The following is a 27,515-nucleotide window of genomic DNA, read 5'->3' as shown; positions in this document are numbered from 1 at the left end:
CTGCTTTAAGATCATCTATTCTTGAAGACCTGGTAACACTTGCCTGTAAGGCTCCCTGGGCCTGATGCCTTTTGGAAATGATGATTCGATTATCCTCCAGAGCTGCTTTTAGTAACTTCCCTGATTTCACAAACAACCGTGTGTATCTACCTCTTCTCGTTCTTCTAATGTATCTATCAGCATAAAGCTGTTACCATCCCATGATGATTTAAGTAACACATCCCCCTTCTGGGGTCATAGACTCTTTTTGCTCTTAACATGGTTACGAGAATCCTCTTTTTCCCTCCCTGAGTCTTGCTAGGTTTCTCTATCTTCAAAGAAGCAGGTTTCATTTGTGTTCATCTGCTCAGTCTTCTTCATTATCTCCCACAGAGAGGCGCTGGGGTTTACAAACAAGCTGGCCGTGAGCCCGCGTGGCTCCTGGCGGGGGCGGTTTACAGGCGAAGGAGGGAGGAAGCCTGAGCACACGGGCTCCTCGGCCTTCCCTCCGCGCCCAGGACCAGCAGCTCTTCTGTTCTTCCGGCACCGTCAGCCTCCCTGGCCGGTTCTCTTTCCTACTTTCCAGCACACGCATCTAAACCTATCCTCTTCTCTCCAAGGACTGTTCCAGCCACGCTGCATAAAGTCTGATACGAAATCCTCTTTTTATTCAGTTCTGATTACTTTGTAGTTTTTATTCCCTTTGCACGTTTAATGCGTGTGCTACTTAGAAGTGAATTTAAAATTTCAGGCCTTCTTAAATGTCTTTTTCTTTCTACTGCTGATTTAAAATCTAACTGTATGATTTAAAAAAACAAACATGGTTTGCCCAATAGATCTATTTCCAATAGATTTGGAAATCTCGGGGTGCCTGGCTGGCTCAGTGGGTTAAGCCTCTGCCTTTGGCTCGGGTCATGATCTCAGGGTCCTGGGATCGAGCCCCGCATCGGGCTCTCTGCTCTCTGCCTGTCTCTCTGCCTACTTGTGATCCCTGTCAGCTGTATAAATAAAGAAAAATCTTAAAAAAAAGAAAAAGAAAAGAAAAAGGAAATCTCCCAAGATCTCCTTGTGACCAGGAACAAGGCGACTTTCATAAGCCTTCCGTGTGAACGCAAGTGTCAGCAGCTGGACACTAGCCGTGAGACCCGGCCTGGTCACCCCCCTTCCAGCGTCTGGCTTTCGGGCACGCGTGCCTGCCCCTGTGTCTGACAGTGCTGTGTTCAAGTACGCCTCTCTGATGGAGGGTTTGTCAATTTCTCCTGGGAATTCGGTCTGGTTTTCGCTACACTGTATTTCTTCCCTTTACGTATTTTTAGGTCACTGCGTTAGGTGCGTCCAAGCCCACGGCTGTTACATCTTCTTGGTGGATGTGACCCTGCAATTGTGACAAACTGTCCTGTTCTCTCACTACAATCTGCATTTCTCCCTCACTGTGCCTTCTCTGGTGTGGGGGCCCGAGCAGCAGGAGGGCTGCTGGCTCTCAGGCGAGTGTCTCCTTCCCTGCGGGCACTGTCCCTTTTTGCAGGCGGCTACATGATGCTGCACACTTTAGGACACTAGGCTATGTGTACATTTATTTTTATTTCTCCTGTTGGGAACATGGAAAATACCTGTAACCAGAAGATTCCTACCTTTCTTCAACTGATGATTTCTTAGCTGTTCGATCTATAAACCTTGCCTCTCCCTTGTGCTCGTTATTCTTATTCTGGAACTCCCAGGAGACGTACCCTGGGACGGGCTCCCTGGAGCCCCACCACCCCACCACCTTCAGCACCCCACCACCCCCAACGGTCCCCAGTCTGTATCCCAGAGACTCTGCCCATTGTCATGGCTGCCACAGGCCTTTTTTCAGAGCCAGGGGTCTGGTAATTTCTTTACTAGACAAATGAGATCTCCTGCCTGGTCCTGTCCCAGGCCTGTGGGATGTACAGGTCCACACATCTCACCAGCCTGAGGACAGCCCTTCTCCAGCGTCCAGGGCTGGGTCTCCATGAAGCCCCTCGTCAGGGCTCTGGGCGCGGGCTGAGCAGAGACCTGTGTCCCTCATGGCCCCACGGCCTAGGGCCGACCTCTGGCCACTCCTTCAGTCCCAGAACCTCACCCTCTCGTTCTTGTCGGTGCAGAACAGCCGTGTGTGATGCCTTTTCTGTACCACTATGAAAGTGATCCCTGGCTGGTAGTCTTTTTCTAGCTTAATACACGCCTCACGAATGGCCAGCAACTCATGGTGGAGAACCTGAGGGAAAGAAAAGATGAGTTTAAGGATGGTTCTTTTTTTCTTTAACGGTACCTTTCTACCTCGGAATAAATCCCTTCATAACACGTGCCACTTGACAACTCCTTGCAGGTCAGTCCTCCGGCTGTGCCAGCTTGTGCTCAGCGGTGTGACTGCCTTTCTGCATTTGCTTTTTCATTTCTATAATTGAGCAGAGGAGACCCAGATGTCATAGTTAAATGGTTTAAATTAGATAGTGCATAACATTCCTCAGCACGGTTTCTAGAGTGTTCTGAGTGCTCCATAAATGATACCCATCAGGCACAGAAGTAAGAAAGCACAAAGGGAGACATACACATGAACAGATCAAGTCAGCAACTCGTTTTCCGTGCCGGAGAGGAGGGAGAACCCAGCGGAACGAACACTGGCTCAGGACTTAAACCGGGGTTCACACCCTAGCCCTGCCGCAGGTAGCTGTGCGGCTCTGGGAAAGCCATGGGCCCTCTCTGATGCCCAGCTTTTTTTCACTTTTCAAGTGGGAACATCCAACTTTGCAGGCCTGCTGCAAAGACTAAAGGAAGGTACAAAGTGCCTGGGAGTTAGGGCATAGGAACATTATGACGTTGTTCTCACCCTCTGTGTCTGACATAAACAGGCAAACAACTTCTCAGGCCGTGATGAGGCCACTCCAGGAACCACACACCTTAGATTTTTAACCATGGTCCGAATCAAACATCGTGTTGTTTCCAAAGTGTCTTGCGTTCTGGGTAGAGAACCGCCAGCTGTGGGGATTCTGTAAGGCACAGGCTGTGCTCCCAGAGTGACAAACACAGAAGGCGCAGACCCCTCCCAGCAGGAATGGCTGTGGTAGGGGGGCGGGGGCAAGGGGCACAGAAGGGGGAACATTCTCTACCAAGGGAAGCCAAGAACTTTTGTATAAGAGGTGCCTTCGAGGTCGGCACACACTGGACCATGGATGTTGGGGGGCGAACGTCAGAGGGACCAGCCCTGCCCCTGCAGCAGCTCTCTGGAGCCCTGGCCAGAGGGTTGACTCCCTTCTTCCCACTGACCAAGGGCCTGGGGTGGGGGGTATGAGCTGTGGCCCCCTTCTGGAGCAGGAAGGTCTAGGCATTCTCTAGCCTGCATGCCCAGGGGGGCCTGGGGCCTCAGACACACAGCAGCACAGCTCTCGGGGTGCGTGCCTGTCCAGGTGGGTCTCCCACAGGACTGGACACGGGCCCCCAGATCTTCTGCCTTCCCTGCTAACATCTCCCAGAGAGGTGCGTGTGGGGACGGGGTGGGAGGAGGTGTACCTGGCTAGGATCGATGTGGGGGAGACACATTCAGGGCATGGCTCTCCCAAGCGCTAGGCGAGGACGGAGGTCCCCGCAACAGGGAGGGAACGCAGGCGCTTGGACGCAGAGCACAGCAGCAAAATTCCGTACCTGCTCTCTCGCCTTTTCACTCCACGTCTGACGCCCCCGCCCCCCGCCTTCTGGACAGCAGCCCGAGCCCGCGATCCACACGTCACCCAAGACCCCATCTGGACGGTGGCCGGTCCCGCGAGCCCTCCTCCCAAACGGGGCTCCTGACCAGCTGCCCTCCTGGCCCCTTGCCAGAGCCGTCACCAGGGCTCTGAGGCCTCCACCCTGCAGCCTGCCTTTCCCGCCACACATGGAGGTGACCCCCAGACACAGTGGGGGTCCCCAGACTCCCCCGACCAAGCGTCCGGAAGGGCACCCAGCCGAGCCAGTCCAGACCCGACTTCCCCGTGGCTCCTCGTCCCCTCCCGCCCTGCCTTGGCCCTGCTGGGCTGGTGGCCTGTTCCCGGCCCGCCGTCCAGGCGTGGCCACACGAACTGCAGGGGAGAACAGACGTCAGCGCGCCGGATGGACAGGTGACTCTTGGGCACTCTGAGACCCCGGAGGCGGCTGCGGGCACCCACCTGCTGGAACTGGCCCTCGGAGACGCCGTCGCGGTAGAAGATGATGCGTGTGGGCTTGAAGCGCGTGGACTTGTAGAACTGGATGAGCAGCTCCCGGACCATGGTGGCCAGGTCCTGGATGATCTCCTGCCGGTGCTGCTGGACCCGCACCGTGGCGCAGTAGCGGTTGGGGTGCGCATCCATGCTGCCCACGACCTGCACGGACAAGCGAGGACACACATGTCACCACCCCGATGTCACAGCACAGTCGAGGGACAGCGGTGTGTGGGAGGCGAACCTGTTGTCTCTGTGTTTCTTTTTGGGACGCGGCCACCGTGCTTACTAAACACGGGACAGAGAATAAGTGTGCTGTGAGCGTCTGATGAAAAGGAGGTGACTCTTCTGAACCCCGACTCCACCTGTGAGCCGAGCTGGCTGAGCACCATCAGCCCCACAGAAGCCAGTTGAGGAAGCCCTCGTTTCCTCAAAGCACCATGCTCCCCCAGAGAAGATGCCTGCCCATCAGGGCACATCCCTGCTCCCCGGGAATGGGGGACCACCCCGAGGGCAAGCTGGCGAGAACCCAAGCGGCACAGTTCCTCAGCAAGGAGGGGCTGGGGAGCGTCTCACCAGGTGGAAACCGCACTCCAGGCAGGACGCGGAGGTTCCATAAGGCTGAGTCCAGGAGGAAGAGTCACATTACCGAACGCTACCTTGCCAGAGGAACACAGCCCCTGAATGACACCAGACGCACCCGGCGTGGGGGGGGGGGGGGCCCACAACGGACCCTGGGGAAGCCTGCACCTCCCAGGGGCCCAGCCTCCCCGGATGGTCAGATGGTGGCTGGCCCTGTCCACACATGTGGCGGGTGCTGCCCGTCTGTGACTGCTCCAGAAAGAGCCGGCGTGATGGAGGGAATGGGACGCGAAACCCCTCACGCGGGAGCCTGACAGCGTGATGGCCCCCAACACCCCACATAGCTCAGACCCTAACCCTGAGCCTCGCACTGTCTACAGCTGTGTTTTCTGTCGCTTCTCTTGAGCAACGGAGCTCGGCTTTTCCAGCCTTCATGTGTCGGCTGAGGAAACGAACAGTGACCCCACGAGGTTATGACTCAGCAGAGTGATGCAGCCCAGAGCCCAGCGTGTAGCAGGTGCTCAGAAAATGTCAATCTTCTCTGATTAGTCTGGAGGGCTCGACAAGTGGCCCTGCGTGGTGTCAGGCACGTGACAGGATGCACAACAGCCCGGAGGTCACTCTTGCAGTCCCCACGGGGGATGCTGGGGACACAGACCTTGAGCCTGATGCCTCCTTCCCTCCACCCGGTTGCCCAGGATGCAGAAGATGGGGGGCCCCATCACAGCTCCGACGGAGCACTCTGGCCCTGCGCACCCCTTCCCCAGTCCACACTATTCCACACGCTCTTGAACAAAAGGCCGTTATGCTGCCCCTCCCAGGCCCAGTTGGCTGGGGCACGGAGCAGGGGCCCAGGTCAGCCTCCAAGGGCAGGAGACAGCTGGTGAGCGGGTGTGCAGCACAGGTGTGCAGAGCCTGGAGGCAAAGCCCTCGGAAGCCAAAAGGAACTCACGGGCAGATGGAGGGCAAGGCCTCCACTGAACTCTGACCGTAACTACTTCACGTTCAGCGTTTTAGAATAAACGAAAACGTTTAAAAAGAGTGCAGTGTAAGGAAGTGGGCCCACGAATCCTGCACAGAGAGCCCCCAGGGCCCCCAGGAGCTGCAGGTGGGGCCCCACAAGACGGGAGTCACGACCTCCTGGCTTCTCAGACACACTCAGCCACGTGCAGAGTCCCCTCCAAATACCAATTTTCCACGAGACTCTATTTTGCCAGCTGCTCCACAAACCACTGTGGGTATTGGGGGCGGCTCTGGCCACATGCCCTCCCACAGGCAGCCTGGCCAGGGCGCAGGTCCCATGTGTGGGAGGACGTCGGCCGCCGCGGCCCAGCGGAAGCACAGATACTCACAGCGGCGATGGAAGGCTTCTTCCCGTCCCCAGCGGGTGGGTGAGTGACGTCGGCCCCCAGGAAGATGACGGGCTGCTGGAACACAGGCGGCCTGCAGAGGGAAGCCAGAGTGTCTGAGGCCTGTGCCCCCGAAGGGCGTCACTTGCGTGGCAAAGGCCCTGTGGTTGTCTTTTTGACAAAAACCTCATGTTTTTTGATGGCCCACACAGAAACCCTGGCCGATAAAGCCACACGAGGTCTGAGCTCTGCTTCCAAAGAAACAACCCGGTGCGGGGGACGAGCGGTAGGAGAAACAGAGACAAGACAGGTCAGGCGTGCACGGCTACGGAGGCCGGGGTCAGGGAGGCTCCTGCTTCTGTGTGCCGAAACGTTCCACGTTCATCAAAAGATGTGCTGAGTCTCTACATTCAGGTTACGAATTCATGAGACAATGACCGTACACGCAAGACCCCATGCGCGTAAGAGTCCCGTACTTGCCTCCCACCTGGGACCTGCAGCCACACTCCCCAGAGTCGTCCCTGTGGTCCAGCGGCCACTTGGGGCTGGGCCATCCTGCGCTGCGGGGGCCGCTCCCACTCTGCAGGATGCTCAGCAGCACCCCTGCTCTCAGCCCACGAGGTGCCAGCCGCAACCCCACCCCGGACTAAGCACAACACGGGCTTCCTCTCCTCGTTGTTCAAATGCTGTGTTCAAGCACCTTCCTGAAGAGGCTGTGTGCACAGGGTCACATGCTAGCTTTGCGTTCCAGAGCTGATGCTCTCTACGGCTTACTTTTTTCTTCTGGAAAATGCAGCCGACACGAACACGGACGTGAGCACACGCAAGCCAAGCACTTTCAGATGGCCTGGTCCGTCACGCTCGCCAAAGGCTCCTGCCACTCCCATCCTTGCTGCTCCGAGGTGAGAGGCGCCAGGTGCCCGTCCGCCCAGTCCGGAGCGGAACTCACTGGGGAACGGTCCCCGCGGGACTCCCGCTGGCCAGAGCCCCCCCAGAGCCCAGAGGTGGGGGAAGGGCTCCGAGTGTGGATGCCATGTGTCCGTGTCCACGAAACGTGCACCGGCTCCCTGGCAAGCTCCGGCGTACTGCCAACCACACCCGGGGGGGGGCCCTTCTCCCGGGGGTCCCGAGACATGGAAGCGGGACACTGGTGAGCTCACGGGGGCTCCCCGCATGGGGGAAGATGCCGCCCATGGCCATGAAGACCGACCTGTCTCTGGGCCCCGTAGTGGACCGCGGCCCTTCTCTGTGAGCCTCCAGAGCCCGGCCCCATCCTGGCTCTCTCTGGCACTGGTGCTGAGCCCTCCTCCCAGCTCCCTCCCTGTGCACCGGCAGCTGTGACTCTGGCCTCCACTGGGAAGCCACACTTGCCTGCAGACTCCGTTCCCTCCTTCCCCTGAGGCTCTCCTGCTTACGCCTGCTGCTAAGCTCCTGCTCCTGCACCCGTTCCCCACCTCCCAGCAGCCTCGGGCCCCTCCCACCAGATGTCCTGCTGCCTTGGCAACAAGGCTCCCTGCACAAGGTCCCCCACCCCTGCGTGGCAGAATCCACACCATGTGACACAGGCTGCAGTGCCCCTGGGGTCCAGGACCTGCTTGGTCCTCCTCTCTCTTCTGGGGCCCCACTGCTGGCTCCGTCTCCATGACCTTTTTAACCACGAAGCCTCCAGGGCAGCAGGCCTGGCCTCCCTCCTGTCTATGCCCTGCCCTGGGGGGTCTGCCTCCTGGTTTTCAATCCCAGCTCTCTGCTGCAGAGCCCTAATCACACATCCCTGATAGCAGACCTGTTTCTGCTCGCCCACCGAGAAGCCCCTTCAGCGGGACCCCGCAAGCCCCACCCCTTGTGCTGCTTAGGGCCACAGAGGCTCAGCAGAGCGAGAGCCTTGGACACTCTCCTCTTCTGCTCATAGCCCACACCCAGCCTGTCTGCAGGCCCTGCAGCGCCATCTTCCAAACATACCGTCTCGGGGCAGCCCCCCACCCTCCCCCACACCAGCATCCTTCACGAGACAACGCTGGGGCCTCCCGGTCCCATTCCACCTGGAGCTGGAGCAGCCTTTCAGAACAGACACCTCCAGGAGCTGTGTCCTGCCTGGAGGGAGCCCCAGGCCACTGCCAGCAGACCCCCACCGCTGGGTCCTGGGCTAGAACAACCCCCAGCCGTCCTGGCAGGCTCCCACCCGGGGCCCTTGCCCGAACCACGCCCGGGTCTGGAACAAGCCTCTCGCAGGCATCCCCACAAGCCTATGCCCTTCTGCAGAGTGCTACCTTCTCCACCAGTCCGTTGCCATAGAAACCCCAGCTCCTCACCCTCCTGAGCTCCAGTCCCTCCCATGATGTCTCTGCTGCTAACCTGTCAAGACCCATGCGTGTGGGTCCCCCGAGTAGAGGCCTGGGACTCTGGCTGCTGCGCTTGGTGCTGTGGCCCCAGTCCTGGCTCATGGCCGTCACCCACTGATCAGAGCCCGCTGGCTGGGCGCTCACCACCTGCCCTTGGAGGCTCCTTGTGTCTCCCCGGGGTCTCCATGACTAGACCCCACCTCGCAGAGCCAGTCTTCAAGTTCAAAGTTGTCAGGCCCTGAATTCAGAGTCTTTCCATGCCATCGCACGGCGACCTACTAACTCCCCTCAGCAGCGGGACTCCTTGCTCTGAAGGGGCGGCCCCCCCGCCCGCGGCCTTGCTGTGCACTCACTAGAACGCCCTCGCTTGGGTCCCGACCCAGAGGTGCTGACCAGAGCCTCGCCCAGCCGTGCCCACAAAGGCAGCCCGGACAGGCTGTCAGGCTTCTGCACACATTGCCATCTCCCGTGCCTCTGCCCCGAGCTCACAGAAGCAGCCAGACTGCCTGCTGCCTCCATGCCCGGCCCTTCTACCCAGGGGGCTGGCTGACACACTGAAGAGTGAGCATGCCAAGTGACCCGTGCTTACCCATGTCTGCCATCAAACCCGAACCCAAATGCCCAGACACTTCAGCAAGAACCCCCCTGACAGCATCTGTCCCGACAGAGTTCTCTCCCTGCTGCAGAAGAAGCTGGCCTGCACTCAGGGCACCCAGGGCCCCATGCCAGGCCAAGAGGGACCAAGGACCCCACAGCCCCGCCCACTGATCCCATGCCAGCCCCACACCCCTACCCCAGCCTGGAGTCTGCCAACAGTGTGCCCTGCTGCGGAGCCTCTCAGGGTTCCAGGGGTCGGCTCCTGGTACTGACGGCCTCAGGGGCGCCCATTGGCAGCCCACACGGCAATGATGTGTGTTGCTCTGCTGAGGCTCGTGTCCTAGATGTTCCAGGTGAGCTCTGGTTCTGACCCGCTCACTCCTTTCATAGCATGGCTGCCCCATCCCATGTCCCACGTCCCAGGACCCCTGCGCCCTTCTCTGGTCTCACCTCACTGAGGGAGCCTGGCCATAGCACTCCAAGACTCCCCTATGCCCCTTGTTCCCCAGACTTGGGGCAGCACTGCCCATGTCTGCTGGGACTGTCCAGGATGGTGCTTGGTGCCGGGGATCTGAAGGGGCCCACGTGTGCGCCGCACCCCCATCCCTCCAGGAACTGTGCTGCCCACTGCCGCACACGTGGCCAAAGCCGGCCTTACCTCCCCTGGGGCAGGAGGATGTTGTTCACGCCCCCCAGTTTGACATTGATCTTCAAGCAGAGGTTGGACAAGGTCTGGGGCGTGGTCCTCTGCACGTTCTTCATCTGCACGCACTGCGTGGCCATCCCCAGCACCGTGTCTCCCACGCGCTTGACCTCGGCTGCGGAGCATGAAAGAGGCACATGTTGGCAGCTCTCACTGGCCCCTCTTCCTCTGCTCACCCTGACAGCGCCCCCACCCTGAAACTGCAGCGGTCGGCATGGAAGCACAGCCGCGGCAGCCCCGTGGGCGGCTATGCTGCTGGGAGGGGGTGGCTGGCAGGCGGGGGGTCAGGCCCCAGAGCTCGAGTCTGGGCTCGGCAGGACGGAGGACCCTTCAGGGACTTGCAGGGCTGTGTGGGCAGAGCCAGGCTGGCCCGGGGGACGCCGCGGCCCTCCTGGCTAGGACTGCTGCCTTCGATCACGGTGCTCAGGGTTATAAGCAGATCCTGAGTCATTAGAATAAAGACACTGGCATCCTCGACCTGATAGCACACGCACACCCGACTTCAAAGAGCTATCTAGCCTCCCCCCGCCCCCGTTTCTGGATTCTTCATGAAGTGACTGTCAGCTGCTCCCGCGCACCCTGTGGAACATGGCACTTCGGGATGGAAACACCGGTGGTGTCCTCCTCGCTCTTTGGAGATGGTGCTCAGAGAAGAGATGTGTGGGTTTTACATATCTGATTCTGTCCCCATCTAGTTGGGGACCCGGCTGGGGACACTACCTGAGCCTCATGGTCCCCAGCCCCACCGCCTGTCCGGGAGTCACCTGTCTGCACCCCCACTGCCCTGGGGCCTCCTGGATAGGGGGGCTGGATCCCTGAACCCGCCAGGCCTGGGACAGCACTGCAGGGCGCTTGCTAAGTGTTAGCTAAATGGACCCATAACTGCTGTTCTGGCATTAAGTCTGATGAACTTCCAGCGAGCTCTGAGGCAGGCATGGAGACAGTGGCCCCTGCGATCCCTGTGTGGGCACCAAGTGGGCATGACAAGCTAACTGTAGGTGCCGGCCTCCAGGGAGGGTGGCCTCGGCGTGGATATGGGAGCGATGGGCCAGGCACGAGCACTCCCCGGTGTGGCACACACACCCAGGGCTCAGGCCCCGCCCAGCCCCCCCAGTGTCATGAAGGCAGGGGCCACAGGGACCACGAGAGCAGGGGGGGCCTACCGTACACGGGGGTCTTGCCCGGCAGGATGACCACCACCAGCTGCAGGCCGGCGTACGTGTTCTTCAGATGCCTGAACATGGGCTCCACGCTATCTGCCCCCTGGGCGTATTTGCAGAAGCACGGCTGGCCCTGGATGGGCATTCCAGCATCCCTCGAGATCTTTCTGAGCTGCTCCGTGAAGGACCTGAAGGAGAAGGGCCAGTAGACGCAAATGCACGTCAAGTGCCCAAGGCTCCAAACCAGCCAGAGGCCCCAAGGAAGGGCCTGGCTTTAATGGCCCAACCTCAAACCCTGTATGTTGACATCCCCGTCCAAGTTTAAGACCTGGACGAAACCGTGACAACACATCAACTCAAGAAGAAGGTATGTGCACACACAGCAGTTCCTGCGAAGCCACTTGCAGGTGTGGGGACAGTGCTGTCCTTTCCGAGCAGGGGCCGTCCATGCAGCAGGCCTGACCAGCCTCCGGTGCTGGTACAGAACCCAGGGCTCTGGAAACACCAGACACCGCCATGGGGAGGACAGCTGTGAACGCACCGTCCCCCCGGACGTGTCCCCATTGATCTTGGGTGTACAATGTGGACTTGGGTGACACTGCCATGGGGAGAACGGGACCAACCACAGCGAGAGGAACACCAGCAGCTGCCGTCAGAGGGCCTGGAGAAGCCACGGTGGGGGAGGGGCTCAGACGGATCAACAGCGTCTATTTTAAACTTCGGAATAAAAATAACATCGCCTTCTACAGTGTGGTGTGGACACGCGGCCCCGGGCGGGGCCGGGTTCAGCCTCCTGGACTTCAGTGCACTGAAGCCGGGCACCGCGGGGGCCTTCACACCGCGCCATCGAGCACAGAGGAGCGGAGGCCAGAACACGGCGGAGAGACACGCCCGGGGCCACACCCAACCGACTTGTTTCCTAGTCTGCTCTGTGCTTCCCGCTCGCTCCGCTGGCCGCGTGCAGGACAGCCAGCTCTCGGCCGGACTCCGCGCTCGGGACTGTCCAGCCGGCCTCCGCCAGGATGTGCAGCAGCTACGCGCGCGCCGCGGGCGTGGGGTTCCCTCCCGCTTCCACCGAGGCAGGCGGGAAGCTCAAGCTTTCTCTCCGCCGTCAGGTCTGTCTGGCACGAAAGTGGGGAGTGGCGAAGCTGCACGTTCCTGGTGCTACTTTCAAAGGTCCAACGCCTGGACCAAGTAGGGACAATTTTTTTTCCCAAGTTTTTTGTTTTTATGGTTTATTTTCCCAAGTAACAACTTCACTGAATATAATTTTCTCTTTTGCATCTAATTTTCAAGTTTATTCATTTACTGCTTTGTTTCTTACATAATCTGTACTACTTCTTCACGCTGCCTCCACCAGTAAGTCTGAGAAGGAATAGCAGCCTTGAGGTGGCCCCCACATCCTGGGCAAGTGCCCTCTGCCAGGGAAAGGCTGAGGACGGAACCTGGCCATCATCACCAAGCCCGCTGCCCCGCCCCCAGCGGCCCCGCCCCGGTCAGGTGCGCCCGCCCCCCCAGCGGCCCCGCCCCCAGCGGCCCCGCCCCGGTCAGGTGCGCCCGCCCCTCCAGCGGCCTTACTTCAGGTGGACTTCCGTGCACTGACGCTGGGGGGCAAAGCAGGCGATGGCCCACACCTTGATCTCGATGCCCGTGTGAAACTGCTTGTTCCGCATGTCCCACACGCCCTGGACAGGGGTGGCGATCGCTTTATTCTGCAAATGGCAAGAAGTTTAGAGTGAGGAGAAAAGGGAAAGACATCCCTCTGACCTTGGATTGTGTTACTTTCCCTATTGTCCGCTGGCCCCCTGGTCCGATGGTGCTCCCGAAGCTGAGAACTGAGCCTCTGTGTGGTCTCCCGTCTCTGACCTGTCCCGCAGAGCACGTGGGCCAGAATGTCTGCAGGACGGATGGACGGACAAAGAGCTGGACGGGAGACGGGGGTGGAAGGATGGATGGAGGGAGGGATGGATGGGGTAGAGAGAGGAGGGATGGAAGGAGGGATGGGTGAACAGAGGGAGCATGAAGGACGGACGGAGGGAAGGGCAGATGGAAGATGGACGGACCGATGAAGGGAGGGGTGGATACAGGCCACAGGGAGCAGAGAGGCCCAGAATCCCACCGAAGTTCATGGGCAGCCCCGAGGAATGGAAGGGCCTCTAGATGCCACAGGAGGGCTTCCTGGTTCAGAACATGCTCTCACTTACTCCACCCGTCATCACACCGGCAGCCAAGGAGGGGAAGGAAGTCAAGATGCCAGGGAGCAGGTGGGCTGGGGAGGACCCCTCTACTCCTCGTGCCATGCCTGCCCGGTTTAAGGAATGGAAGCTACTCTGACTTGTAGAGACAGAGCGAGGGACATACCCACTGGAGCTTGTCCCCTCTCAAACAGAAAGGACCAGGCCTCGGCACAGCCACCAGAGGAACCTCTTTTCTTTCCTGTATTTTTATAACTATATCCCCATTGCACTAGAGAAAGCCCTCTGTAAGAGACGGCCTGCCACCGGTCTGGTACTCCAGACTCCACACGCACACGTGCGAGCACACACGGCTTAAGCAGACATGGGCTCTCATGACACACACGAGTGTCAGCCTCAGCCCTGCTGACGTGTGGACGGTCCTGTGTGCTGTAGAACGTCAGCGGTTGTTGTCACTGGAGACCAGCCTCCAGACATCACTAAATGTTCCCTGGGGGGCTTTTGACGTTTCGCTCCGACAATGGACGAGTAGGGTAGATGAAGAAGAATGTGTGTTCTCACTGAAATGTTTCAGAGATCTGGAAAAATGTGTTCATTTAGAAGCATGATAAACTTTCAATCCCTACAATTCTAATAGTTTTGCAAGATTAGTTTATAAGAGCTACTTTGTTTCCCAAACTATTCCTGCATTTACTGAGTCAGAAAGTCAGACAGAAGCAGGGGCCGTGAAAAAAACAAAAACAAAAATACTGGATTTGCGATCTTGGTTGACCACCCACGGGCCACAAAAACCTCTATTTCCAGCCGTCTCTCCACTGGCTGGGGCAGGGCCTCCGAGGGCTTTAAGAAGGGCTCAAAAGGGGCCGTGTCCGCACGGCGTCCGCATCTGCACGCAGCAGACGCACAAGGGAGCTGAGAAAGCTGGGAAGCCTTGCTCAGAGGCCGTCCTCAAAGGACAGGGACCCCCAACAGAGAACCATCCAGAGCCCAAACAAACAAGCCACGTGTCACAGAGACACGGAACCAACTCCAAGACCTCTGTGGGCTCCAAGAGAAAGTTTCAAGTAAAAAGCACACTTAATGTTACTGTTCGCACTGGAAGGGATGGAAACACACATGAATCGTCCCTGGGCAGCTTACAAAGGATACAGCGAACACCAGTCGCTTCCTGGGAGAGCCCGTGAGACCTGGGGAAACTGTCTTCTTCCTGTAATGCCTTGTTCTGCTGTGCTGTCTGGTAGGCAGGCTCCACACTCAATGTGGGAGTCAAAGCCATGACCCTGGGATCAAGACCTGCAGGCTCTTCCCGCTGAGCGGCCAAGCACCACCCTCCCTTTAATTGTTTTACCCTTTGAACTTCGGAACATTCTAAAAAGCAGAACTTATGTTTTATAATAAGAAAGGGAAAACCCGGGCGCCTGGGTGGCTCAGTGGGTTAAGCTGCTGCCTTCAGCTCAGGTCATGATCTCAGGGTCCTGGGATCAAGTCCCGCATCAGGCTCTCTGCTCGGCAGGGAGCCTGCTTCCCTCTCTCTCTCTCTGCCTGCCTCTCTGCCTACTTGTGATCTCTCTCTGTCAAATAAACAAATAAAATCTTTAAAAAAAAAAAAAAGAAAGAAAGGGAAAACCCCACAAACAAAACCAGGCCTTGCTACAGGTCCCGAGGACTAGGGTAAGAGGCAGGGTCACAGCTCGCAGGTGAGTGAGGCCAAGGCCCCGGGCGCCGCCGTCTGCCCTGTAGAGCTGTGCTCCGCATCTGAGGCCTGGCCCGACGGAGTGCACAAGCCCTTCCCACGAGCTCCGCAGCGCTCGACAGCCAGGACTGCGTTACGATGTGCCGACGAGGCCAGGCATCACACGGGCAAAAACAAAAACTTGAATGACTAACAACTGTTTGTCACCAAATACCTCCAACACCAAAGTCAAAAAATAAAACAAAACAAAAAAACCCACTAGAAAAAAAGTAGAAGTTTCTGGAAAATAATTCATCAGTGCAGAGTGTCCAAGAACAATGCTTTCCAGATTTTAATGGGATAATAAAAGTCACCTTTTGAAAAGACAAAGGGCAATTCTGACGATCTTCAGTAAGGGCAGAGCAGCTTAGTGCTGCTCTGCCCACGTGCTGGCTTGGGTGAGCGCGGCCAGAACTCCGTACCCTGCCCGGTCCACACCTCTGGCAACAGTGCTGCCCCCGGGGGGTCCAAAGCTGCTGCTCCACCACCACTGGCAGACACAGTGCGCACACACCCACGCACGTCTCTCAGCCCCGCCCTCGACGTACCCTGCCCCCGTAGAGGATGGAGGGCGGCTGGAGGACCCGCCCGGTCACATCTGTCATCTCGTCCTTGACCATGATTCCAAATTCACGAACATACGGATCTGTATTAAAACTTGCACTTCGCATCTTGAAAAGGAAAAAAGAAGTAATCTGTCTCTATCCCAAACATCAGGGGCTCCCCTCCCCCACACCACATAGCACAGTTCCCATGGAGTCCCCACCCCCAGGCCGGCCGCAGCAGCGCGACTCTCACCAGCTTGCTGATCTCTTCTTGACGATCTGGTGCTGACCGGGCAGTCGCTCTGATCATGGTTGAGGTCTGATTGTCGGTCAGTTTTTTGATACATCTCTGTCCTGCCACTATGTTACAGACCTACGAAGAAGGGACAGACACAGAGCTGGCCCGGTGCTGGGGAGAGGCTGGGGTCTGCGGCTGAGCGCGGCGCCCTGGCTCGGCCTGGAACATGTCCATCTCTTAGCCACACATGGCGCCACGCAGACACCATGGTGACTGACCCAGCAATCCTCCAGGACCAGGGGCTGCTCGAGGGCCCGCAGTCAGCAGCAGAGGCCTCCTGGGGGAGCCTGGCTGCCCCACCGTGCGCTGGGAACCTCATGACGTGAGAGCAGGAAGCTGCGCGCTGACGGGGAGGAGGCTGGGCTTCTGCACTGGGGCCCAGGAAGACCAACTGGACACTGGGGTAACTGGACGAGTGCAGAGAACTTAAGACACTAACAGAAAGAGTTAAAATTTGGGACCGTTTTAGCATTTAGTCTTCCTCCGGGCCAGGACTTTTCCAAGTGAAGAAATGGCAGCTTTTCTGAACCTTCCAGCCTGTGCAAGGGGCCTGCTGGGCACAACGGGCACGTCCTCTATCGGCCCAGGAACCCCACGGGAGTCTCCTCACCGTGTCATTCACGGGGAGGCAGGCGCAAGGGGCATCCCTGGCTGGAGGCCCCTGGCTCTCCTGCCAGCCCCAGAGCAGGTGGACAGGAGATGGGACTTGCCTCGAGGGGAAGGTAGGTGTGTTTCTGCTCCTGTCCGACTTGTAAACATGGAAGGTGCGGGTAACGCAGGACCAGCTTGTGCCTGTCCTTGAAGTACTGAGCCACCGTGCACTCCACCGTCTGCCCGCTCTCCTGCTGCAGCGGGAACCTAGGGAAGCCAGGAAGGGGCTCAGGCAGCGGACCCTGTGGGAGGCGGCTCCCCCAGTCTGCTTGCTGAGGGCTGAAGAAGGGGGATGAGGGGTTGGGAGGGGGGCAAATGTCCCGAGCACCTTCCAGGGGTCAAAACCAATCACGCCCTTTAGACGTGTAGTTCTTAAACTTTCATATCATCTCTGGAGTTGGGAAATAAAAAATACTTCCACACCTATAACATGCGATAATCACAGATCACAGAGCTCTACAGTATGCATGAGGCACCGAGGACAAACGAGCCCCCCCGCCAATGGCCTGCGCACGTCCCAGCCAACCTCGGACTGGAGCACACGGCACGAGACAGATGTCCCAGCACTGGCCAGGCTGGGGCGGGGGGTGCCCACTGATCCCTGCTCCTGCCCAGCACCGAGGATTAGAAAACAAACCAAACAACCCTCTTTCGCCTGCAGAGCTCAGGAGGGAAAATCCACAGGGAGCCGCCACCCCGTCCCGCCCCAAGCAGAGCAACTGTGTGACTTGGGTTTCCTCAGGTAACGTCCGGCTCCACTGAGCTGAATGTGCAGTTCCAAAATTCTGAACTAGAATGAAATGCGTCTTTCCAGAAGGGCCCCTCCTCTAGAGTCTGCACACCAGAGCGACCATGAGAGCTGATCTGGGGGGAAGGGAAGGCCGTTTACGTTTGGTGGCTGGCGGGCCGGCGGGTCACGTTGCAGACACGGTACTTCCTCTTCATCTGCCCACAGTGCGTTATCTCCACCTTTAGACCTGGGGACACAGAGCAGCCCGGCCTCAGAGTCAAGACCTGCCCCAGCCCGGAACACCACCCGCCCCCCAGCACCAGCTGTCCTGGGAGCCACGCCCACAGACCCAAGGAGGGGAGGGTGCTCTGGGGCAGCTGCTCGGCCACACTGGCCCCAAGGGGAGGACCTCTGCACGGGGCCCGCTGCACCCCCAGGACCACCTTCTGCCCCAGAAATGCCAAGGCCAGCGGCTGGCCACTGTTCTTAAAGATAAAAGTCACTACGTTGGCTCAGAGAGACTTTGTGCTTTCTCCAGGATTATTTTTAGCAATGGGTACTTCTGACGGCCTTTCGAAAGCCCTCTGAGGACAGGTGTGGAGGGGCGTAGGCAACAGGTGCCAGCCGGCCAGAGGAGCCTGAGCCAGGCCACCACACTCGGGCCGTGTCTCCCTGAGGGGTAAGCTGGCGGGGTGGGGACAGATGCTGCTAGGGGTGTAAAGGCACATGACAACAAGGCACGGAAGCATGCGCCCCGTTCCAGGACAGCGTGAGCTACGGGCTCTCTGGTCCTGGAGTCCAGGGACGTGCAGGCCACCAGTCACTGACCCGCGCCTCTCGCCTAAGAGGAAAGCCATTTACTCAGAACATCACTGTTCCCGAGCTGTGACATGGGCTTGGCTCATCTCTGTGGTAATTCACCGGACGGCTGACCACGCTCGCCTCCTCCTCTCCACTAGGAGCTCAGGAAGGGCAGTGAGGGGGGAGAGTCGGGGCCACACGCACAAGGCAGGGACCCACCTTTGATTTCTTTGGTAAACTTGACCCTTTGGGAATCTGTCAGAGGTTTCTGTTGTTCTTCAATACTTTTAAAATCCAAAACTTCACAAACAAACTCGATTACCGGCTGTGCCTTATAAAACGCAGTTGCTGAGACTGTTGGTGGGAACAAAAGAAAAGCAAAGGGTGAGGTGAGGTGTGTCCCCTGCAGTCCGGCCGCCTGGCCTCTGCTCCCTGCCGTCCCCGGGGTCCACCTCCAGGCCTTATGGGTGGGACAGCACCAGCAGGGGCTGCCCCATCCTCCTTTGGCTTGGGACCCAAAGATAAAGCCGCCCTCTGAGAGTCAAAAGCCTTAAGATGAAACTCCGCCAGACCCCAAGAGCCATAACCGGGGACCCTCTGAGGTTTCCCGTTCCTGGCACGATGCAACCCTGAGACTCCTGAGAGGGCAGGGCACCCTGAACCCGGAGATCAGCCGGAAGGCAACAGAGCAGGCTGGCCCCCAGCCAGCTACCCGGTGCTCCTGCCAACCAGGCAGAAAATGAAAAGGTGAGACAGAGGGCAGGCCTGGTGGGGGGAAGCCCTGCCTGCTGGACACGGGAAGCAGGATCTGGGAACAAGTCAGGGACGCTGGCCCGTCTCGGCACCCAGAGCCTTAGTCTCTGGAATGGGCCCTGCATGCGGCTCTAAGATTCACGTCTCACAAGCAGGAGAGGAAGGTCAGGTGTGACACGGCATCTGCGGCTTGGACGGAGGCCACGTTTGGAAACGGCCACACAGGCGTTTCCCCGGATCTCGGCCCCTCGGCAACGCTCCAACCCCGTCCCCCGACGACAAAGACAGGGGCTTTGCTTACCATCAATATTTAACATCATTTTCCAAAGAGAAGGTCGGACGGACTGATGGAAGCCAAACCACACTTCCCGGCCCCCGCCAAGGGGGTTGGAGCAGCCCTCGGACGCCGTGAAGAAGGAGCGGCCCACTGGCGTGTACCTGAAACAAGCGCCCTCGTGGGGTCAGGCAGGGGAGGCGGACGCCAAGTCCGCTCGTCATGACGAGCCACCAGGCCCGTGCACAGGCACCCATGGTTCCGCCGGTTTCCTCCGAACCAAACCAGGTCCCCAAGGGGCGCGTGGCAGGTGTCCGTGGCGGACCCTGAGGAACACTGCTGGAGGCTCGGCCTCAGAGACGCAGGGCCTCGGCGGCTTCCTCCCTGGAGTGGGTCTCCCGCCCCTCCCCCCATGGCTCCAGACCCTAGGCACGGGCTCTGGCCGCACAGGCCCTGGGGCACACGGTGTGTCCCTGGCTCTGGCTCGTGTTTCTGGGCCTCCCCTGCTCACCGACTAGGGCTTCTCTGCACACACCACCTCACGTCTTTCTCGGGCAGTGCACTGCAGGGACAGCTGGAAGGAGTGTCCACCCGAGGCGGCCGGACTGAAGCAGCCCCGGGCCCAGGGAGCCTGGCTGCCCTGTCCAGGACCGTGTCGGGACACGGTGCCCAGCATCTAGTCCCCGCTCCATGCCGCCCCTCTGCAGGGCAGGGGCTCAATGTGTGTGTGTGGGGGGGGGTGCGGCCTCCCAGGCGGGACGGCGAGGTGGACATGTGGGAAGACCTGCAGGCCTTCCAGGGCCCGGCCGCACCCAGGGCACAGAGAGCAGGAGGCCCCGTGAGCAAGGCAGATGCCTTAGTGCGGCAGCGCCAGTGACGCCTGGACTCCGGGATGCACCTTACAGAGGATCCAAAAGGAAGATGCGTCTTTTGGGGCTCGTGTTATCCACCCCAGGCTGCACTATCCACCAGACTGTGGAGACAGTCCTTTCTCTTTCCGCCTTTCTCTTCCTTACACGGTATTCCTGCCACTTTTTCTATTATTTCTCCAAAATGAACGGAGACGTTCCTCCTGATTCTAAAAGTAACACGGTAATTAATTCAAAACTCAGAAAACAAAAATCACAGTGATTTCTGCCACTTGTTTGAAAAACGTATTCAACACTTTGAACTGCCTTTCCGGATTTTTTTTTATCCCCACCCACCTGCCTTCCTGCCGACAGAAGTTCCAAGCAGAAAGAGATTATATCCTGGGGGCTGGGGGAAGGATCCCTGCACGAGGGACACCTGCCAGCTATCTGGTCACCCCCACCCATGTCTGGAGACTGAGAACCCCAGGATCCCTTTAAAATCCAACAAGGCATCCCAGAGCACCTTCTCTCACTACAAAAGAACAAAGGGAGCCCCACCCCCCCTCAAATCTTCGAGCTTTGTCACTCTGAGGAGAGGTCAGCATGGAGGCTCATGACTCCGGTCGGTCGGTCGGTCGTTGGTTCATTCAAACAGTTCCCAAAGCCCTGGCGGGTGCCCCACACAAGGAAAGAGCGGGTGGTCCCAGGTCAGAACCCCAAGGTCTGCGTGTGACCAAGTGGCCTGGCTCCCTTGAGGCTGTGACAGGGGGACTAGTGCAGCCCTGCCACAGGGTCGAGCACGAGCCCTTCAAGTGTCCATGCACCCTCTGTCCCAGGAAGTCCACGTGCGGCCATCTGTGGGAGAAAAGCCGCCCTGTGGAATACGCCGGCGGTCCGAAGCACTGTGTCGCCCGCGGTCCCTGCCTCCATGCGGTGGGCGCACTGTCAGGTGGGGCGCTGGGAGTATCAGCCTACTATTCCCAGTCCTACGTGTGAGCACCACGGACACACCATGCTCACGGTATATGCAAGGGAAGGAGCACAAGTGTGCACAAGGACGGGCAGGGAGTCCACTTTTTTGTACCCAGTTGAGCATTCTGGTGATTTCTTTTTTTTTTTCCCCTCAAAGTAATCTCTGCCCAACGTGGGGCTCGAACTCACAACCCTGAGATCAGGAGTCACATGCTCTACTGAATGATATTAAGTGTTTCATGTTAGTACTGCAATGATTTTCATCACAGAAACCCGTAACTACCACCACCCTGTCTCCCAAACCCCAATCATCCCTGCGCAGAGACCTCGTCCCTTCCAGGTCACACTCCGGGCCGGAGGCAGACGCTCCTGCTTCCTTGGTCCTCACCTCATGGATGGCAAATGCCTCATGACCACATCCAGGGCCTGGATCGTCTCAAAGGGGACGCTGGGCAGCCGCCCCGAAAGTGCATCGTGTAACGCCTGTAGGCTCACGCAGGACACCCACTTGATGGACACCTTGAAGATGCGGTCCTTCCCTTCTCCGGGCAGCGTGACCTCCAGCTCCACCTGCCGGGACGGGCAGAGCACGCGTTACTGACGCAGCTTCTGGAACACGGCTGGGCTGGGAAATTCAGCCCGTCCTCTACCCCACCAGGCTCACACGGGCTCCGTGACGGACGCGGGGCCGGGGACCGCAGCCTGGCGCCGCACACGGAGGCAGCCTGCAGAGCGAGGCAGCGAGAGGCGTGTCATGAGGCGGCACCGCCAGTGTGGGGCTCCCCAGACGGGGTGGGGGTCCTGGAGAGTTGCTTCCTGGTGGAACTGAAGGTGCTGCAATGGGTCTGGGGGTTCCCATTTCCTGGGTCCCTTAAGAGTCCACAAGCTCAGCTCGCAGTGAATAGACCAGGAACCAAATGCCTTCTCGGAACAGACGCGTGGTTCAGCCGACCGCCCAACGCTAACACCCGCGATTCCAGATGGGTCCCTGTGCCCGCCTACGGCAAATGCCTCCCGCGTTCCTCTAACCAAACAGGGTCATGACAAAATGTGGGAACGTCGGTCTCTGAACAGGGAATGTGGGTGGTGGGGACCCGTGCCGGGCTCTTCCCGCCGACGTTCCCGGGTGCTGTTCTACAGGACCAGCTGATCCCAAGGGCACCGGCACCTCCAGGTACAAAACACGCGGAGAAAAAAAGCTTCAACTATGAGACCCATCAGAATCCCCTGGGAAGAAATTCAAACGCTCGGCCAAACCTCAGAACGCTTGCCACAACAGTGCTCAACAGTCTCCCCCAGCTCTGTCCGAAGACTCTTCTGTGGTAGCGGAAACAGTCTCTTCTGGTGCCTCCCAGGACGCCAGCCACTGCCCCGCTGCAGCCGCTGAGCACTTGAAATGTGGACAGTGTGGCCGAGGGACAGAGTTTTCAGCTTTGTTAACTTTTCCTGAATCCACACTGACACGGTCACTTGTGGCCAGCGACTGGCGTCCTGGACAGAGGTCGGGAGCCCGCCCCAGTGACCCACTCCCTGAAGCAGACAGCCTCTGCCCGGTTGTGAAGCGCCCCTTGCTCCCCCTCACCACCCTCACCCCACCCCTGCCTGGCTCCTCGAGCGCCCAGACCCACCTCTGCCCCATCACTCACCCTCCCACAGCTCACTGGCCAGTCATCAGAGAACGTCCCCAACATACGGCCAACACAGACCCCACCTGGTGATCAAACATTCTGAATCCTGAAACTAGTATTTATGGCACGTCTAATCTGATGGGTCACGGACTGTATCTACTTTATCCTTAAACATCCAAAGATCCCAGTAGGGGAGACTTGATTCACCACTTCCTATACATAAAATACAGAGGCTCAAACTGAAGGTCCAGCCCGCTCCCCATGCCACCAGGGCCTGTCACCCTCGGGGGAAGCACGACACAGATGCACCTCCCTGGGCCCCCCAAGACCGCAAGTCCCGGAATGAAGAGGGTCCGTCCCACTGCCCGCCTGGATTGCCTTACCCCTGCGGGGGCCGGGCAAACTCCAAACTCTGGCCTAGGAGCCCCATCCAGGGAAGCGTGAGGGCCGCACATGGCTCCTCCCCAGCCTCCCACCACCCTCCTCCCTCAACAGGCTGCAGGCCACTCCCCACTCCGGAGGAACGCCTCCCCTCACGCACTCACCACAGTCACAGTCACTAGAGCCGAGAGTCGCAAGCCAACCCCGTGCACTGAAGTCACCTGCATGCCCGTGTCCCGGAGGACACCTGCCCAGCAGCACTCGGAGTGCCGCCACGCCTGCAGCCACTCCCCAGCCATGGCCCAAGGCCCAGCGCAGGGACAGCCAAGAGAGAAAAGAGACGCCTGTAGGCCCACGGACCTCAGGACGGAGCAGCGAGTGGCTGCACTAAACCATGGAAGGACAGTGCGGCAGGGACCCTTCCAGAAGGAAATGATAGAGGTTATGGCTGCACACACGGCTGCTAAAACCAGAAGACTAGGACCACGATGAGCCGTCACCTCACGCCTGTCCCAATGGCCGGAATCCAAACAGTACAAAGAGAAAGTGTCGGTGAGGATGCGGAGAAACGGGCCGTGCTGGGCACTGCTGGCAGGAACGCAGCCGCCGCGGGACACAGCATGGAGGGTCCTCAAAGAGCGGTCGGCAGGAGTTCCCGCGTGATGTGACCCGGCAACGCCACTATGGGAGACGTGCCCGGGAAAACGGCAACACGAACTGGAAGAAACACGGGTGTCCCTGCACAGGCCGCAGCGTTCTCTCCAAAAGCCATGCGGGAGGGTAGCGCGGGCGCCGGCCGACGGGCTCGCAGGGTGCAGGCTGCATGTGACAGACATTGCTCGGTCGTCACAGAGCGGGGCGGCTTGCCGTCTGCGACAACGCGGACGGGCCCCAGAGCACATCATGCCAAGTGAAACAGACAGGGACAAACACATGATTTCATTTACATCTGGAATTTAAAAAACAAAACGAACAAACAGAAAAACAGGAAGACTTTTGTAAATCCCGAGAACAAACCAGTGGTCATGAGAGGGGAGGGGTGGGGGCCTGGGCGAAACGAATGAGGGCGAGGACGGGGTGCACGCGTCCGGGCACCAAAATCCGTCCCGGGGGCTCCCGGCACAGCCCCGGGGGTGCGGTCAGTCCCATCAGGACGCCGTGTGGCGACCATGATCGTCACGGGGAGCATTTCGTAACGCATGCAGCTGTCCAAGTGCTATGTCGTACACCTGAAACCACAGTCACGGGCGTGTCCACCACACTGTAGCCGAAAATGGCAGTCTGAGCCTGCCCAGCGCGCCCCTCCGCTCCAGTCCTGCAGGACTGCGACCGGCAGCCACCACGGGAAGAGCCACGCCGGGGCTCAGGCCGGGGGAGAGCCTGTCTTTAAGGAGATGAGAGTCTGGTCTCAAGCACAAATGAGGTTCTTAGGAAGTAATGAGGCCTTCGGATAAACAAACCCAACTTTTCTTTGCAAGAAAGGCACTGCCATACCATTTTGCCACGTCAATTAAGAAAATGTGAAAAAAAGTTAAAAAGCAGTAATTACACGAGGTGATGAACATGTTAATTACAACTTAATTGTGGTGATCATTCCACAACGTACAGACATGTCACATCATCACAGACTTTAAATACAAGCAATTTCATTTGTCGATTATACCTCCATAAAGCTGGGGAAACGCCTCTAGGAGCAAACGGGGCGGGTGTAGGCAGCTGCACATTCCTTCAGCAAAAGACACTTGGACCCATGTTTCAGCGGGTTCCAGCCCGGCCTCCTCTTGGCCCCACATGAGGCAAAACGAGGTCCAGGCCCCGTGAGTCTCTGCCGGGCTCGGTGCCTCAAGAGACTGCCTAGCAGGCCGATGTGACAGCCTCGGGACAGCGATGGCTTCACAGGGAAGGGCAGCATTGGCCTCCAGCTGTGACACAAGCCTGAGGACATTCTCTGTCGGTCTGGGCCGCCAGCCGGCAGAGTCCGTCCACACACCAGGATACTTCGATTTCTGAATGAGCCGCAGGTCTCTGTCCCAACAACACAGCAGCCCAAGGCCATGGGCTGGAGGTGGGGGACGCAGGGCTACTGGCTCTGGGACCTTCCAGGGCCTGAATGGGGCAGGTGGCTCTGTCGGGCTCCCCGGCTACACCCCGGCCTGGAGAAGGGGGGAGTCTGCTGTGAAATTCAACCTCTCCAGATAGACCAAAGCCACACTCTTCAAGTCGCTGGGCCAACAGAGTCCGAGCTGCCATGGGGAGAGACCCGTGCTGGCCCCCATGCCCCACAAGAAGCAACAGAGAAAAACTGGATGGAGGAAGCAAGCGTGCTCTTGTCTACAGCGTGGCTGTCGTGAGGCCAGGGCCCTGTGAAGTCACTGACACCTGTTCCAGGGAAAGAGGCAGCCCAGGCAGAGCCCTGGGGCCGGCCGCCTCCCACGGAGCCTGTGCGGCCACCCCACGGGCCATGCAGGTCCCATTGTGGGTGAGCTATGTGCAGGGAGCTGATATGGAAGGCCCTCTGTGACCGCCAGTGGCCAGTCTCCTCAGAAAGCCACCTGTCCCTCCCAATCACTTTGGACAAAACTGCAGTCCTTCCTCATTCATCTGTGAGGGGTGTGGGGACTCCGTCACCCTCCCCAAGGGGACCACAGGGACAGCAAGGGGCTACTCCGCCAGCTGTTAGCCGCACCTGCTCAGCATCTCTGACCCAGGCCAGCTGGCTTCTCGGCACAGGGACGGGAGCCATGGCTTGATAGGAGGGACCCTCAGCCCTGAGAAGCACAACAGCCCCAAAGAGCAGAAGGGCCGAGCTGACCCTTTACCCGGACACAGCCCAAGGAAGGGACCTGACGGATGGCTCCCCACCTCCACAGGCTCTGCCCTCAACCCTCCTGAGCCTCGGAGCCAGTGCAGAACCCCCAGCACCTGCTCAGGTCAGCGGGCTTGCACTCGCGGCCCCGGCTGGATTTGGGGCCCGGCGCCGAGCAGGCGGGAGCACCAAGCCATGCGTTTTGTGCAGATGTGTCCTCCCTTCCCCGCGGGAAGCTGTGCCCCTGGCCTGGCGCGTCACTGCCTTCTAGGAAGCACTCACGCCTTCCCTGAATAAACAGAGGGCGACAGGAGCCCCCAGAAGCTGAAGACTGGGAGAGGGGCCCAAGGCCAGACCCAGTGATGGGAATAAACGACACAGATTCTGATCTCACAAATCATGCTGTTACTGCAAAGCGGGCCTGGGAGTTAACCCCAAAGTGGATCAACTCCGACAACTTCCTCAGTCTCGGCTTCTCACTCATGAGGGGCTGGCCTGGCCGCGGTGCCGGCCCCCCACAAGGGCTGGAATTACGGAGCGTGGGCGACTGAGCCCAGGGAAGGCTAGATCACAGTCGCCGCCATCCGCGGGCCACAGGCCACGCCTTGTGCGCAGACCTGGACGGGGGCCCCTGCAGCCCCCTCAGGCGCCCGCAGATGCAGGCGAAGGCGCAGTAAAGGGTTATCTCTGACTATAGAAGTGCTCATTGCACAAAGAAAAACATTTTACAAAAAAAAAAGAAAACAACAAGAGATGATTTGCTACAAGAGGTGAGTACGTGGGAGCAGGAAAAGGGGCCACATCGTATCTGCTCTTACACAGAAGAGATTAACGTCCAAGTATCCCAACAGTTGGACAGAAACTGAAAAATGACACGTGGCAGTGGCCTGGGGCAGGCTCTCTGTGCTCATGGCTGAACCCACAGGAGAGAGCGTGGAGGACCCATCCCCACCTCTCAGACCACCAACCACACCACCCATCTCTGCTGGGTGTGTCGTCCTTGTGACTTGACACCCTGACGACTCAAAGTTCGATCCAGTACCAGCCATAAGGGCATCATGCAGGGCTGCTCTTTAGAAATGCGGCCTCCCACTCCCCCAGGTCGGGCATCAGGGCCACAGGCAGCTCATCACTAGGGGAGATCCTGCTCCTGGCGGGGCTCATTGAGTCCTCACAGGAACCCCGGGAGGCGGATGCCGTGTACACCCCCCTTTCACAGACACAACACTCAGGGTTTTAAGATGTCTCAGCCCAGGTCCCACCCCTGGACAGGGCAACGCGAGGCCCGATTCACCCCAGAGCCTGGTTCACCTCTGCAGCGACGAGTTTCAAATCCGAATGCTGTAGGACTCCCCCACCCCTTCTGAAGGAGAAATGTTCCTATGCCCCGCCTAGTGTCTAATTATAAATGTGTACAGATAAACTGTGAATAAACTCCTTCTGCTTTTTTTCTTACACAACTTTAAACAAAAACAAATGTGCAAATTAAAAACTTCACAATCGATACATTCCAAACGCACCGGCAGGTTTCTTCACAAGGCATGATCCCAACTCCACGGACAGGCAAAGGGTCCCGGGACACCCTCGAATTCAGAATGTCAGTGTCAGCCAGCCCTGCCATGCCCACTTTTATCTCGGGGTCCCCTTGAGACCAGCTAGCAAGGAGCCCTTATCACTGTGCAGCCTCCCCCGCGGTTACGTACTTCACGGGTATCAGAGCATGGCCAAGTCCAAGTGGCGCTGCCGGGCGCCAAAACCCCCCACTCTCCTGGCAAGTCAGACGCGTGCAAGGAGCTGAGTCACGTCAAGATTAACAAAAAACAGAAAAGCAAAACCATGTAATGCCCATGGGGAACCCTCAACTTGCTGGCCAGCAGCTTGAGTCTCTAAGCGCCGAGCTACACTCCCTCCCAGGGACACGGGGGCTGGAGCAGCTAACTGGGCGGGTCGTTCTCAAAGGCAATCGTCTTTACCGCTCTCACTGGGAGCAGGAAGT

General features: G+C 58.7%; 1 protein-coding gene across 4 annotated transcripts in view; it reads right to left on the bottom strand.

Moving 5' to 3' along the window:
* The window catches only part of AGO2 (argonaute RISC catalytic component 2), a 103,199-nt gene that overhangs the window by 11,236 nt on the left and 64,448 nt on the right, over positions 1 to 27,515 (bottom strand). For all 4 annotated transcript variants that reach the window (XM_047728580.1, XM_047728577.1, XM_047728578.1 and 1 more), the window contains 13 exons: positions 21,093 to 21,274; positions 18,909 to 19,045; positions 18,074 to 18,208; positions 17,213 to 17,300; positions 16,383 to 16,530; positions 15,628 to 15,747; positions 15,378 to 15,500; positions 12,481 to 12,614; positions 10,906 to 11,090; positions 9,698 to 9,857; positions 6,107 to 6,197; positions 4,140 to 4,334; positions 2,081 to 2,215 (listed from right to left, as the gene is read on the bottom strand). In XM_047728580.1, the coding sequence (XP_047584536.1) occupies positions 2,081 to 2,215; positions 4,140 to 4,334; positions 6,107 to 6,197; positions 9,698 to 9,857; positions 10,906 to 11,090; positions 12,481 to 12,614; positions 15,378 to 15,500; positions 15,628 to 15,747; positions 16,383 to 16,530; positions 17,213 to 17,300; positions 18,074 to 18,208; positions 18,909 to 19,045; positions 21,093 to 21,274 (1,833 nt within the window). The remainder of the gene's footprint in view (positions 1 to 2,080; positions 2,216 to 4,139; positions 4,335 to 6,106; positions 6,198 to 9,697; positions 9,858 to 10,905; positions 11,091 to 12,480; positions 12,615 to 15,377; positions 15,501 to 15,627; positions 15,748 to 16,382; positions 16,531 to 17,212; positions 17,301 to 18,073; positions 18,209 to 18,908; positions 19,046 to 21,092; positions 21,275 to 27,515) is intronic.

The sequence above is a fragment of the Lutra lutra genome, chromosome 4 (assembly GCF_902655055.1).
Source record: "Lutra lutra chromosome 4, mLutLut1.2, whole genome shotgun sequence".
Lineage (NCBI taxonomy): Eukaryota > Metazoa > Chordata > Mammalia > Carnivora > Mustelidae > Lutra > Lutra lutra.
This window is presented reverse-complemented; position numbering and strand designations above follow the sequence as displayed.